The sequence below is a fragment of the Paroedura picta genome, chromosome 18 (genome assembly GCF_049243985.1).
Source record: "Paroedura picta isolate Pp20150507F chromosome 18, Ppicta_v3.0, whole genome shotgun sequence".
In the NCBI taxonomy this organism is placed as follows: domain Eukaryota; kingdom Metazoa; phylum Chordata; class Lepidosauria; order Squamata; family Gekkonidae; genus Paroedura; species Paroedura picta.
The window spans coordinates 14,128,771-14,143,227 of record NC_135386.1 but is presented as its reverse complement, the minus strand read 5'-3'; the positions used below and the strand labels follow the sequence as shown (position 1 = coordinate 14,143,227).

Here is a 14,457-nt window from a genome sequence, read left to right as displayed (position 1 = left end):
TATTTCTCTAACACCCCTCCGAATAACAGGTGGGAACGCCAGAAAAGCTGATCGATGCATTTCACCCTAACCTCCTGCCCTCTTTTGTCAGGGTCCCGCTATTTTTAGAACTAATTTTTATCCTGCCGTGTAATATTAATTTTAATCCTTTTGTAACAAGATTTAATCCATTACTGGTATTAAATGTGAAATTATGTTTTTATAGATTCCCCCTAACAAAGCTTGCCTACCAAAACAAGCAGGGACTTCGTAAAAAAATTTTAAATTTATCACCCGGCATTTTCCCCCCCTTTTTCTTCAGCTGACAAAAAGGCGTGTGCCTCTGGTAAAGAACAGCCTTGCTGCACAAAACATCAATCAGCCACACCCTTGACAAACGTAGCTTCTCAGGAAACAGATACTTAACCAAGAACCAAAGGGCCTGCAAAATGGAGCTCTTCCACCAGGTCTATGGTTGAGGCCAGCACGCTAAGGAAGATCTGTATGACCCCCCTTTCAGGATAGAGCTATGTGTGTGGCGGCCATGGGTTTCATCCCTCCTCCCGCTATGAGACTGTATCCGGGGGGGGGGGGGGGGGGGGAATGGGATTGAGTTAAGAATGGGATTGTTTTTTTCCCTGCCGTATTTTATTTCACTTATTTCATTTGTCTGATTGTATTTTTTGTCTGGTGTTTTAAGGGAAGTTTTATTGGGGGTTTTATACAGACTTTGTAACCTGTCACGAGCCATTTGGGAGTGGTGGGTAAGAAATTGAAGAAACAAATAAAACAAAGAACCAGGCCTTGCTCCTTCTCTCAGGCTGGCCGCACCCCCCTCCCCCCGGCCTGGCCTTCTACCTGAAGAAGAGTTGGTTCTTATATGCCACTTTTCTCTACCCCACGGAGGCTCAAAGCGGCTTACAATCTCCTTCCCTTTCCTCTCCCCACAACAGACACCCTGTGAGGTGGGTGAGGTTGAGAGAGCCCTGAGATTCCTGCTCTGTCGGAAGAGTTTTATCAGTGCCGTGGCGAGCCCAAGATCACCCAGCTGGCTGCATGTGGGGGAGTAGGGAATCAAACCCGGCTCGCCAGATTAGAAGTCCGCACTCCTAACCACGACACCAAACTGAGCTCTCCTCAAGCCCTACATCACTTCAACACAGAAGAGCCTCAGGATATAGATTGGAAATGAGCAGCTTTTAACATTTTTCAATCTAAATCATGACTGTTTTCACTTGTGCATGTTATATTTCGATTGTCTGAGGCTTCTTCTTACCGCCCTGAGCCACACAGGGCTCCCATGTTTAATTGAATTTAAAGCTCTCGGCTCGATCCCCCCGATCCCAACTCCCCTCGCCTCTTCCCTCCCTGCAAATCTACTGCCATGATTCCCACTGCCACCCTCTGGCGGGAGGAGAGATTCGGATTCGTTTGGGTTATGCCGGTTGATCAAGCGCCCTGCCAACCATCTCTCCACAGGCGCATTTAATTTTACTGCAACAAGGAGACCCGAGAACACGCTTTCCCCAGATGCGGCCAAGCAGGAAGACTTGGGTCGGACACGTCTATCAGGCTCAAGTCCACATTTCCCCATAGGGAACAAAAGGCCACCGAAACATCGATACTGCCAACGTTGTCGTGTTTTTCTTCGTACAAAGCAGAGAACATGAAAAAGAAAAAGAAAGAAAAGAAGTGCAGTGGCAAGAACTGCTTCCCCTCCGTGTCGACTCGGCTTCAGTGGTCCCCAGTGGCACGTGGACCATTTGTAAGGACGACGTCATTCCGTGCTGCTTGCTGCGGGGAGTCAACGGACCTCGCTCGCTCCGAGGAACCTCAAAGTGCATGAATGCGGGGCAAGGACTGTGGGCAGACTAATGCAGGGCCAATGGGCAGCCTTTTGAGGATGTCAGACCCTCGTAGGCCTGACAATGAAATCCTGGAAACTGGATTGGGCATTTTTAAAATATTAAAACGAATTTTAAAAGAGTTTCTTTGCATTGGCAGAGAACTTTTAAGGAAGCCCAAAAGGGCTTGGGGCATGCCTGACAGGCGGCATTCATGAGAAGCACCACGTCACACACCTCCAAGTTAGCTGGGTCAGCTCTCAGTTCCCAGAACACTAAAGGGGTCCGTACTTGGGCTCTGGAACCTGCAGTATATTCAAGCTGTTGTTGACCAGGAGAAACAAAAAGAAACATCCCTTACTTTCCCCCCTGCTTTCGTAGCATTTCCACCCTCAAGCCCCTCTGGCAAGGGAACGGCCCTGCTGCACAGAAGCAGACTCTTCAAGAAGGGTTCAGCCAGACCAGAAGTAAAGAATGGTAAGGCCCCTGGATTGACTAAAGTGCTCAGCTGTTGCCAAAAGAGGGGGGGATGAACTGGTAAAAGCCTGAAATGTTTCCTGTTCAACCGCCACTATTGCCTTCATGCACTTTCGGTCACGGTCAGCGGCACTCAAATAGTTCGTTCCGCACCCATGGTTCGTTCCGCGCTCTCTCTCAAACCCCTCAGCAAGCAGCCTGCAGACGCCAACAACCGAAGGGGGTACACAGTTCAACCTGGCTGGTGTAGATGGGAGCCACCAGCCAAGTTAGCGTCAGCCACCGGATGAAGGGCCTCTGCGTCCCGGCCGCCACGCACAAGACCCGCCGCCTTCTCCAGAGAGGGGGTTGTAACCTGGAGGAAGAGAGGAGAGAGAGGCTCTGTCGCATGACCCGTCCTGGGGCATGGGGAAGCTGCAGTCCAACGCAGGAGACAGGCAGAGGGAAGAAAACAGGGAATGCTCCTAAGGCCGTGTTTGTTGTGAGTCATTTGCACTACTTGACTACCTTTCAACAGCAGTGCCTGTGCCCCGCATGCTGTTTTGCATGGCATACTCACTGAATGCAGAGCAGAAATGCAAAACTTGACAGCAGGTCTTTGTACCATGCAGGACTTAATATGCAAGTTGCAACCAATTTACGGCCAGCCCATCAAGGGGCTTTTCAAGGCAAGTGAGAAGCAAAGGTGGTTTTGCCAGGGACTTCCTTGGGACTCCCCCCTTCCCCCCCCCAATCCAAGCACCAAACCTTGCTTAGCTGCCATGATGGGGCTATACCATGCCACCCTCTCTTCCATTCAAGATGAGACATAAGGTATATTACACATACTTTTGGGTGCAATCTTAAGTTGCCCCTATTATATGCATGGGTGTCCTCTTTGCCCACGTTGCATGATCTGTGTGCATGTGCCTATTTGACTTTGCTGCATGCATGCCTATCAAAAGGGATTTTAGGACTGGGAGATTTCATGGATTTACTGACATCCCATTTCGCAAAAGACCACATAGTTTGTTAGACACACGGGCCTGGTTCTCTCCCCAAATAAACTGGTATGATTGGGAGAACGTTTTACAAAGCTCTTCAAAATGGAAGAAAAGGAAGAATGGCAGGATGGAGTACAGGGAGGGGGGGATGACATGAATCCTGGAGAAGGGGACAAAAGAGCCTTCCTGTGTGTGGCGGTGTTATCTGTGTAGCTCAGCCTGGGCACCTGGAAGCATCTTTCTCGGTTTCATCTCCACCTAACCAGCAACTCGGCCGCCCCCCGCCCCCCAACACCAGGCAGGCAGGCCCATTTCTGATATTCTCTCTCCTCTCTCCAGGCACAGGGAGCACCACAGAGAAATGTGCTGTCATGTGGGTCTGAGCGATGTACTGGGATATGGGAGAACTGGGTTGGAATTTCCAGTCTACCACGGAAGCTCATTGGGTGACCTTGGCCCAGTCACAAGCCCAAGCCCACATCACATGGTTGTTATGGGGAGAAAATGAACAGGTGGGGGAGAAAGGCAGGGTTGAATTAATTAAAATAAGAGGTGTACAGAGACATTTAGCCAGGAGCAGCTGTCCCAGTCCTGCTACTTACCACCGCTTCGTAAAGGTTTCTTCTCCGACTTTGGCTTCGAGGCAGCCGCTGATGTCGAAGGCCCAGGGTCAGGTTCCTCCTGTTCAGAGAAGATGTTAGACGGCTCCTAAGTTGCAAGGCCTCCGATTCTGCCTATCTTGACCTGCCTTCCCCCAATCCAAAGTCAAAACTTACCGCTGGGTTCTGTCCGAAAGTCATCTTGTAACCTTTGCCCTCTTTCATGCTTTCCCACTTGGCTATCTTTTGCCGTCTCTTTTCCTCTTCACGCTAGGACACGAGGACAGATCTGAGTTATCAATAGTCTGGCCTGCTCAGCCCCCTTCACCTAAAAGTCCCCCCCCCCACGTCTTCTTCCAGGGGAGAAAACAGGCTGAAAAGCCTTGGCAGGCCACAATACACGCTGGTCCTAACTGTCAGGATTGTAGAATCTCTGTCATAAATTAGCCTGAGTTCCTCCATGTCAGTTATACTGCTTAATTGAACCTGGCGCCTGCTAGCCCCGGCCTTGTAGTTTGTAGCAATAAAGTAGAATAGTGATGTTATTCTAACCTTATCTTGTTATGGGCACACAGGGTTGTTGTCAATTCTCTCAAGGATGGGAGTTTGGAATCCTGTTGTTGTTTCACATATGTCTTTCCTCACTAACCCCCCTCCTTGGGAACTGTCAAGTTTTGGGCGGGAGAAATGTATTGATAAGCTGAGGCAAATCTGGCTTCGAGTCAGATTTGACTTTCAGTCCAATGCGTATAGTGCTAATCAATAAAACTATTTTCTTTTTGAATAAGTTTTGTTGTGAGTTTCCTGTGCGTCTGACATCAAGTCAAATCTCACAACTCCTTTCACCTGCAAAATGCAGGGCGAGGGACATACTTTTTCTGAGCAGGGAGAGGGCCTGGATTGGGACCTCTCCCAGGGCGACGGCGCGAGTGCCGGCCCGCACAGCTCGGGCATGATGCGGGCAATCTCGGGGACAACCCCGGGGCCCGAGGAATTTTTGGAACGACACGTCACCCAGCGCAGGCGATTGTCTAAATACGACCGCCCTACTGGGGATGAGAGGTGGCCGGAGCACCTGGGACTGCCTAGCTACGCGCTGGAGCCTGTGGGTGAGACACAGGACTTGCAGTACAAGCTGGACAGGGTGACTAACTGGCTGCAGGATCTTTCGGGTCGGTTGGATCCGGAGGAGAAGCGCCGAACGCAACGCCTGCTGAAGGAAGTGCTCGGTGGTGGTGCGCACGATACCAGCCTGCGACGAGTGAGTGGTGGGCTTGCACTGCGGGAGCACGGCATGGCGGACACGCAAGCGGCAGCGGATGCTGAGGCGTTGGCCAGGGCCAGGGCGCAGCTGGAAATCGAGGCGGAGGCAGAGGCTCGAGCGAGAGCACAACGAGAACAAGAAGGCGAGGGCGAGGAGCGAGAGGACGAAGGCGGCGCGGGCGGCGATGGAGCCGGAGGGGACGGCGCGGACGGAGGCGAGGACGCAGCGGCGGCGGCAGCAGCGGCGGCGGCGGCAGACGTTGCGGGAGCCGAGGCGGCGGCGGCAGCAGCGGCGCGCGAAGCGGCGCGAGCGGCAGCGCGAGCAGCGGAGGCGGCCCGGGCAGCGGAACGAGCAAGAGTGGCAGCGGGGAGAGGACGAGGCATCGGCCGAGGTGCAAGACCCCCAGTACCGGCCCCGGCACCGGCGGATTGGGGCCCGGGGCGCCTACCAGCCCACCTCCGGGGTGTGGAGATGCGGAGCACCTATAAATTCAAGGCTAAGTTTTCCGGAGACCCCTCCGATTTTCCTACGTTTCTGGTGCACCTCCAGGCCTACATGATGGAAATGGGGTTCACTTTCCAGGACGACGCTGAGAAAGTGCGTTTCGTGGGCCAAGCCCTAGAAGGCAAAGCAGCCAAGTGGTTTGTGGACTTGTACCGCTATCACCCCCAAGCCATCCGTGACTACAACCATTTCATGAGAGCCCTGCGCCAGATGTACGTGGAACCGTTCGAGCGAGAGACCGCGGAGAAGAAACTCAGGGCTCACCGGCAAGGGAAGTTGTCAGTGGTCGAGTACGCCAGGGAGTTTAAAGAGCTGGCTTCCTCGGTGCCGGACTGGACGGAGCCCCAACGCGTGCTGTCGTTTGTAGGGGGCCTCAATCCTACTCTGGCAGACAAATGCCTTCTCCTGGAAGACCCGCTTACAGTCGAAGGATGGGTCCAATTGGCTGGGGAGATGGAAAACCGATTGGAGCGAGCTTCGATGGTACAGGTCCTGGCAGGCAAAACCGTGGCGAAAACTTCCACCCCGGCGAAAACCAAGTCCCGAGCCAAGTTGGAGCCGTCTGAGCGCACCCGGCGCATGGAAAAAGGGCTGTGCTTGGGTTGTGGCCAAGCGGGGCACTTTCTCGCAAACTGCCCCTCAAAAGCAACAGCGACCCCGAGGGCCGTGAGCAGCGCCCCACCGAAAGCCCAGCCCGCCAAGAAAACCACTCCCAAGAAAAGTGCCAAGTCTCTTCTGGTGCCAGTGGCTGCCGTGCCAGCAGTGGACGACTCGGAGGAGGGAAGCGGGCTGGAGGACGAGGATCAAGCCGAGGAGCAGTCGGGAAACGAGGACGGTCTGCTGTAAAGGCGCCCCGCCAGCAGGCCGCCAACAGGGGCAAACGCGTGGTGAGTGATTCCCCCTTGCTACTCCTACCTGCCAAGCTCTCCAACCCCAAGTCGGGGAAAACAGTGGGAGTCCGGTGTATCGTGGACTCAGGGTGCACCCAATCCCTAGTGAGCCCGGCACTGGCCGAGACTTTGGGGGTGGGAAAGGTGCCGCTGAGGGAACCCTTGCCAATCACCCAATTAGATGGGAAATGCGCTCCCGGAGGGGAGGCCACGGCGAAAACGCGCCCAATGGACTTGGACATAAAAAAACATTGGGAGCAAATCCAGCCTTTGGTAGCCCCTCATTCTGCCTTCCCTTGTGTGTTAGGGTTGGATTGGCTGAAGGAACATGACCCCTTAGTAAAGTGGAAAGAAGGGACTGTGGACTTTACCTCTCCCGCCTGCGAGCAGCACGCTCGACCGCGGGATTCCCCACTTACGGGGGTTGTGGCCGCTTTGGGATCGGGGGGGGCAGCGCTCCCTCCTGAGTATCGGGACTTTGCTGATGTGTTCGCGGAGGTAGAGTGCAACCAACTGCCCCCCCACCGTAAAACTGACTGTGCCATTGAATTAAAGAAAGGGGAGCCACTCCCCAAAGCCAAACTTTATTCCATGAGCCCCCGGGAAATGGCGGAGCTTAGGGAATTTTTGGATAAGAACTTGGCGAGGGGTTTTATTAGACCGGCCACATCTTCATTGGCGGCCCCGGTCCTTTTTGTAAAAAAGAAAGACGGTTCGCTACGTTTGTGTACTGACTACCGTGGGTTGAACGCGGTCTCCACCTGCAATGCCTACCCGCTCCCCCTGATAAAAGACTTGTTGGGCCACTTGGGGAAGGCACGGATTTTTACGAAATTGGATTTGAGGGAAGCCTATTACCGTGTTCGGATCAAGAAGGGGCACGAATATTTAACGGCTTTTAATACCCCCCTGGGGCAGTTTGAGTACACCGTAATGCCGTTCGGCCTCGCCGGCGCTCCGGGCGTGTTCATGAATATGATTAATGAAATTATGCATGATTTATTGTACCAGGGGGTGTTGGTTTACATTGATGATATTCTTGTGTATTCTGAGAATGTTGAGAGTCATGCTGATCTGGTACGCGAAGTGCTCAACCGCTTGCGGAAGCACCAATTGTTTGCTAAACTGTCTAAATGTGAGTTCCACCGCGATGCGGTGGAGTTTCTGGGGTTCCGTGTCTCCCAAGCGGGGATTGAGATGGACCCTGGCAAGGTGCGTGACTTGCTGGCTTGGGAACCTCCCCGCACCAGGAGGCAACTGCAAAGCTTCTTAGGGTTCGCTAATTTTTACAGGACTTTCATCCCCAATTTTGCCAAAGTGGCGTTGCCCCTCACTGACTTGTTGAAAACCAAACAAGGGGGAAAAACGGCGAGCCGCCCGGGGACGCCCCTTCTGTGGACTCCCCCCTGTCAAAACGCATTCGACAAACTAAAGTTGTTGTTTACGTCCGAACCAGTACTGGCCCATGCTGACCCTTCTAAGCAATTTACCGTACAAGTAGACTCCTCGGACGTAGCAATGGGGGCCGTGATCCTCCAAGAGGGGGAGGACGGAAAATTACACCCGCTGGCCTATCTGTCAAAGAAATTCTCGGGGGCAGAGCGAAATTGGGCAATTTGGGAAAAAGAGGCGGCTGCAGTAAAATTGGCCCTTTCCACCTGGAGGCATTGGCTAGAAGGATCCGCGATCCCATTTGTAGTCTGGACGGATCATAAAAACCTTCAGGCACTCAAGCAGCCCCGATCGCTTTCCGCCAAGCAAATGAGATGGGCAGAGTTTTTCGCCCGTTTCAACTTCTCCCTAAAGCATCTGCCGGGTAAAATGAACTTTTTGGCAGATGCATTATCACGCCTGCCCCAGTACAACAGCAAACGAGACCCATTGGTGGACACCGTTTTCACCCCCGCCCAACTAGGGATGGCCGCCGTGACGCGCAGCCACGTAAAGACTGATACGCCCATCCCAGGGGGCTGGGTCCAGAAGGAGATGTCACAAGATCCGGAGTTTGGCTCCCTCCGCCCTGATCTGACTGAGAAGGGGGGGCTCTTTTTTAAGGGCGAGAGACTCTTTGTTCCTGTTGCGGCCAGGGGAAAAGTTTTGAAACTTTGCCACGACGCAAAAACTGCTGGACACTTTGGTTTTGTGAAAACTCTGCACCTAGTCAGGAGACAGTATTGGTGGCCGTCCCTGCGCAAAGATGTGGAGAAATATGTGCAGGGATGCCCTATTTGTATTGCCTCAAAACCGGTTGGAGGCAAGAAAAAGGGGCTATTGCAACCACAGCCCACCCCCTCTCGTCCATGGACAGATGTCACTATGGACTTTATTACGGACCTCCCTCCCAGCCATGGGAACACCGTTATATGGGTGGTAGTGGATGCTTTTTCAAAACAGGCTCACTTCATTCCCTGCACGGGAGTGCCTTCAGCACCAAAATTGGCTTCTCTTTTCATTGAACACGTGGTACGTCTGCACGGGATCCCGACACGTGTCCTGACGGATCGGGGCCCCCAGTTCGTTTCTAAGTTTTGGAGGGAACTCCTGAAACTTTTGGGGGTGGAGCAAGCCCTCACTTCGGGCTACCACCCTGAATCAAATGGCCAGACCGAAAGGATAAACCAAATCCTGGAACAGTACTTACGTTGTTTCATCAATCACCAGCAGGACAATTGGGTCTCTTTATTACCGATGGCTGAATTTGCCTACAACAATGGGGTTCACGCCTCAACTGGGGTATCACCTTTCAAAGTAGTGTATGGGACTGATTTAGCAACAGCCCCCACCTGGGAGCTCAGCTCCACTGAGGCTCCTGACATAAATAAATGGGCATCCACCATCAGTACAGGTTGGCCAGAAATTGTAGCTAGCCTCAAGGAGGCAAAACAAGCCTATAAAGCTCAAGCGGATAAGAAAAGGGTACCTGCACCTGATTGGAAAGTGGGAGACCTGGCCTATTTGTCTACTAAGAACCTGAGGTGCCAGCAGAAATCAAAGAAACTTGGCCCTAAATATGTGGGGCCATTTAAAGTGATAAAACTGATTAATACTGTAACTGTTGAGCTAGCTTTACCAAAGACTTATAGGAATGTGCATCCGGTTTTTCATTCCAGCCTGCTGCGGAGAGCTCCGGTCCCAGACGAGTGGCACCCTCCTCCAGACCAGCCTGTGCCAATTTACATCGACAAAGACACCCACTATGAAGTCAACCAAATTTTAGACTCTCGTTTGCACAAGGGTCGCCTTCAATATCTGGTCGATTGGAAAGATTTCCCCTCGGGGGACAAAGAGTGGGTGGAGGCAGGGAATGTGAAGGCACCCCGCCTTCTCCGGGCTTTCCATCGAGCATTTCCTGATTGTCCTCGCCCGGTAGATGCCGGCTAGATGGGGGAGTGAAGTTAGTTTTAATGCGGAGGGATGTCAGGATTGTAGAATCTCTGTCATAAATTAGCCTGAGTTCCTCCATGTCAGTTATACTGCTTAATTGAACCTGGCGCCTGCTAGCCCCGGCCTTGTAGTTTGTAGCAATAAAGTAGAATAGTGATGTTATTCTAACCTTATCTTGTTATGGGCACACAGGGTTGTTGTCAATTCTCTCAAGGATGGGAGTTTGGAATCCTGTTGTTGTTTCACATATGTCTTTCCTCACTAACCCCCCTCCTTGGGAACTGTCAAGTTTTGGGCGGGAGAAATGTATTGATAAGCTGAGGCAAATCTGGCTTCGAGTCAGATTTGACTTTCAGTCCAATGCGTATAGTGCTAATCAATAAAACTATTTTCTTTTTGAATAAGTTTTGTTGTGAGTTTCCTGTGCGTCTGACACTAACAGCAGTCTCCTTTGGGGCATTAGGACGGAGTGACTAAAAGATTCCGAAAACCTCCCCTGCCCCACCATACTAGCATTTGCATTCTGTGAGAGACAGCTGTGATAACCAGGAATTTGCAACTCCCCTTCAGCCAGCATGGTATAGTGGTTAGGAGTGGCGGTTTCTAATCTGGTGAGCCGGGTTTGATTCCCTACTCCCCCCGCCCCATGCAGCCAGCCACCTTGGGCTCGCCAAAGCACTGATAAAGTTGTTCTGACTGAGCAGTGATATCAGGGCTCTCTCAGCCTCACCCACCTCACAGGGTGTCTGTGGTGGGGAGAGGAAAGGGAAGGCGACTGTAAGCCACTTTGAGGCTCCATCGGGTAGAGAAAAGCGGCATATAAGAACCCACTCTTCTTCTTCCACACAGGGAGAAAGCATTGAGCAGGGGGTATGGCCCCTTCCGTGATCCTATGATTCTATATTACTGCTGTTATCTCCTTGGGCTCCTGATCCAAGACTCCCCTTTCTTTGGAAGGACAGCTTTGTTGGATAAGCCAACATCATGTTCACGTGACAGGTCAGTTCATTCACAAGAACACACAAAGATGCCTTGGTAGGTAGGCCCTTCGGCCTACCAATGTCAGACTCTCCAGGTCTTTCACCTGCTGTCGAAACCTTTTAACTGAAAACGCTCTGAACTGAACTTAGCACATGCATAGTGGTTGCTCCACTATGGAGCCACACAGCAATCAGAGTAGACCTAGGCAGGTCAGTCTTATGAACTCTGGTCAGCAAGGGACTTTCTCCTCTCCTCTCCAGGCCTTTTCCCCTTTAATCAATTGTCGATTAAAGCAGCAACTGTTTGCATGGAAGAGAGATGCCCCCACTGCTGAGCCAGGGCCCCAACTCTATTTTCACAACTTTCTTCCTACACAGAGAAGAAGAAGCCATGTGAAGAAGCCGAATCTCCTGGAAGCTGGAGCAGCAGAGGGGGCCCAAGCCAGGCAGGAGAGTTACAAAAATCAAAACGGGCATGAGACAAAAAACATTTCAACCCAGATTAACACACAGCATATTCAAAACATGCTAGAAAAACATGATGTTCCAGAAGTTGCTGGCTTGCTTGAGCGATGGGCAAACAACGGCCTAGCTGGGACGATTACCTCTCGCTGCTTTTCCCTGAAGGCTGCGGCCTGGGCGTACATTTCTTCCTGCATCTTCTGGCGGGCGGCCATCATGGCTTCCTCTCGTCGAACGATAGCTTCAGGTTCTAACCCAAACAAACAAAAGAGCGATCAAAATCTGCCACCTCTGAGAAGGGACAAACACCCCTGTGCTGCTGGGAACAGTGCAAGGCATTCTGGAAGCACCCAACTTTGCTCTCATTTCCCTGAGCATATCCGGAAGGCTTCCCCCCGATCAGACTGCTAAGCTTCCCCAATCAGAGCCCGTGAACCTCTGAATAACTGTGTTAGAAGACCTGAGAAAGGCCACAGCATCTGTGCCATGCTGTTGGCAGACTTTCTCCCAACGGATTAAAATACATTTTTAAAACATGTTAAACAATTACCAGGTGATATGACCTTATATGGTCATGTAAACCCACCTCTCCTTCCCATCCCCTCCAGGCCCATCACTGGCCATTTTAGGAAGAGATATAAGGACATATCACCCAATAAGTGTTTAACACACCAATATATTTAAAATGACCCAAAATAGCCAATGATGGGCCTGGAGGGGGTGGGATGGGGAGGGACCCAGGGTGGGCTATGCTTCCCAACCATATTTGCACAATCATGCCACTTTTGGAGTTTCTCGGAGCCTGGAAAAATGTTTCAGGGATTTTTCAACTGTAAAAGAATTGAGAAAGGCTGTTCTAGAGTAACTGGTTGGCCGCTGGGTGAACCAGGATGCTGGGCTAGGTGGATCACTGGACTGCCCCAGCAGGGTTTTCCTTATGTTCTTCAGTGGTCTAACCTAACAATGCAATACTATCATAGGAAGCAAGGATGCATTAGTTCAAAAGTCCCATCCAGAAGCCTGAGAATAAACCAGTGACGATATAGTGTAGTCACACTAAGGTGACCAGATTTTAACATTGGTAAAGTGGGACACTATTGACTGGGGGGGGGGGTTCTTGATTAAAATTTGGTCTATATTGAGCAACAAAATTGTTCATAGAATGCATAAAACACAAAAATAGTATTGTAATTTTTTTTTAAATTTCAATGTAAGTACAATTTGCCAGGTGCCCCCAGATGTCCCTCCAAAAGTGGGACAATCTGGTCACCTTAAGTCACAGAAAACTACCCGGCTTGGCTGGGAGAACAGTGAAACTGGGAAGCTCACAATTTCTTTCTGCAGTAAACTCTTGAGTCAATAAGAAGCCGGACCATAAAATGTATCACATGCCCTGTATCAGGAGGAACCATCAGAAGTTTGCTATATATGTTGCAAGCAATACATCTTTTCCTTTAAATTGTAACTGTATTCCGCCTGCGAAAATTTCCAGGTTACATTTTCTAGTCTCCTAACATGCCTTTCCCACCCACTTATAAGCTAAATACAGTCAGAAGTGATGATGCTATCAAGGACAAATTTACTTTGGTACTATGTTGAATGCTCTCTAACCGAGCCTGGAACCAGGACAGGGCAAGGAATGTTGCTGCACAGAATGGCGTTAACAGCCCTCCATGTAAAAATTAAAAGACTTCCCAAGATACTGCTGCTGTATTATACTGTTTATAAAGCATCCTGCAGAAGGCTTCACAAGAAAATAGGAGGACAGGTCCCTGCCCCAAGAAGGTTACAGCAAAGCTTTTCAAATCCACACCAACCATAAGCAGGTGAATGCGAGCGCTGTTCACGGATCTTTCTGGGGAGATTTTGCACGAGCATGTATATCACAATAAGGCCGAAGAGGATGAACCAGCCATAGTCTGCAAACACTGACCACACTGGGAGAAGAAAGAAAACAGCTGTAAGAAGACAAAGATTTATCTCAATGAGGCTGACATTGTTCACCTCCCTTCCATTTTACCCTCACCCTGAGTGTATAAGGCACAGAATTAGGACCAGGGTGCATGAGAAAGGCTGTTGGGTATCAATATGTTAGTAGCAAAGAGTAAAAAACTGCTGCTATTTCAACATTCTGTGAAGCCATCTTCTTACTCTGGCATTTCTGAATAACTATGCGAAGTTTCTAGACCCCCGGTTTGATTTCCCAGCAGCAGAATGGGAAATTCCTGCTCCCACCCCACCCTGCGGCAGCCCCCTGCCCTCTACAAGCTGCTGATCCTTGGGGATGACATGAAAATGAGTCAGTGAAGTTGCCCCTCTCCTGCAACCTGGCCAAGATGTGGGTAAGACTGAGCTCTTGAGATTTCCCCTCCATCAATTCACAGCTGACTTGTGGAGACCCCGCAGGGATTTCAAGGCAAGAGATATTCAGAGATGGTTTGTTGTTGCCTGCACCTGGGGAGGTCTCCCATTCAAATGCCAGCCAGGACCATCAAGCTCAGCTTCCGAGATGTGACAAGAATGGACTAGAGCGGGCTTATAGGGACATCTGGAGGGCCGCAGTTTGACTACCCCTGCTCTATGCTCTATGAAAACAGCCCCATCAGGCTGGCCAAACCTTGGCTCTCCAGATGCCCACGGACTACAATTCCCATGAGCCCCTGCCAGCATATTAGGGCCATAGGCATCTGGACAACCAATTTGGCCACCCCTGCCAACATGACGCAGGCTGCTCTTGAACAAGGAGGCTCCACTTTCGGCTCTCTTCTCCCCCCCAAAGCCACGCCTTCCCCCCAAAGCCACGCCTCCTTACCTGCGGCGGCGGCGACATTCTCCACCACGGGCTTATGGAGGGGAGGGTCGGCCATCTCACGGCCGCTGACACCCGCCGGGACCGACGAAGCCGGAACAACGACTCAGCGACATCCGGGACTTCTCCCCCGCATCCCGTGACAACGCCAGCCAATGAGAAAGTCCCTCCCCTTAGATCTCCCCCTCCCCGGCTCTTCTAAGAACCAATCAGGGCGCGGAAGGAGTTTGGCCAAAGGGAGGAGGGAGAGGGGAAGGGGCGTGGCTCAAGGAGGAGCGCGCG

The 14,457-nt window shown here is 51.4% G+C and overlaps 1 protein-coding gene across 1 annotated transcript; it reads right to left on the bottom strand.

The window, feature by feature from the left end:
* Window positions 1-1,601: 1,601 nt before the first annotated feature.
* On the bottom strand, window positions 1,602-14,336 carry SELENOS (selenoprotein S). The gene is made up of 6 exons (XM_077317548.1): window positions 14,179-14,336; window positions 13,184-13,303; window positions 11,510-11,616; window positions 4,060-4,152; window positions 3,886-3,964; window positions 1,602-2,655 (listed from the first exon to the last, which is right to left on the bottom strand). Exons 1-6 carry the CDS (start codon window positions 14,231-14,233, stop codon window positions 2,576-2,578), a joined length of 534 nt encoding a protein of 177 aa, XP_077173663.1. The 5' UTR covers window positions 14,234-14,336; the 3' UTR covers window positions 1,602-2,575.
* Between the last annotated feature and the right edge of the window lie 121 nt (window positions 14,337-14,457).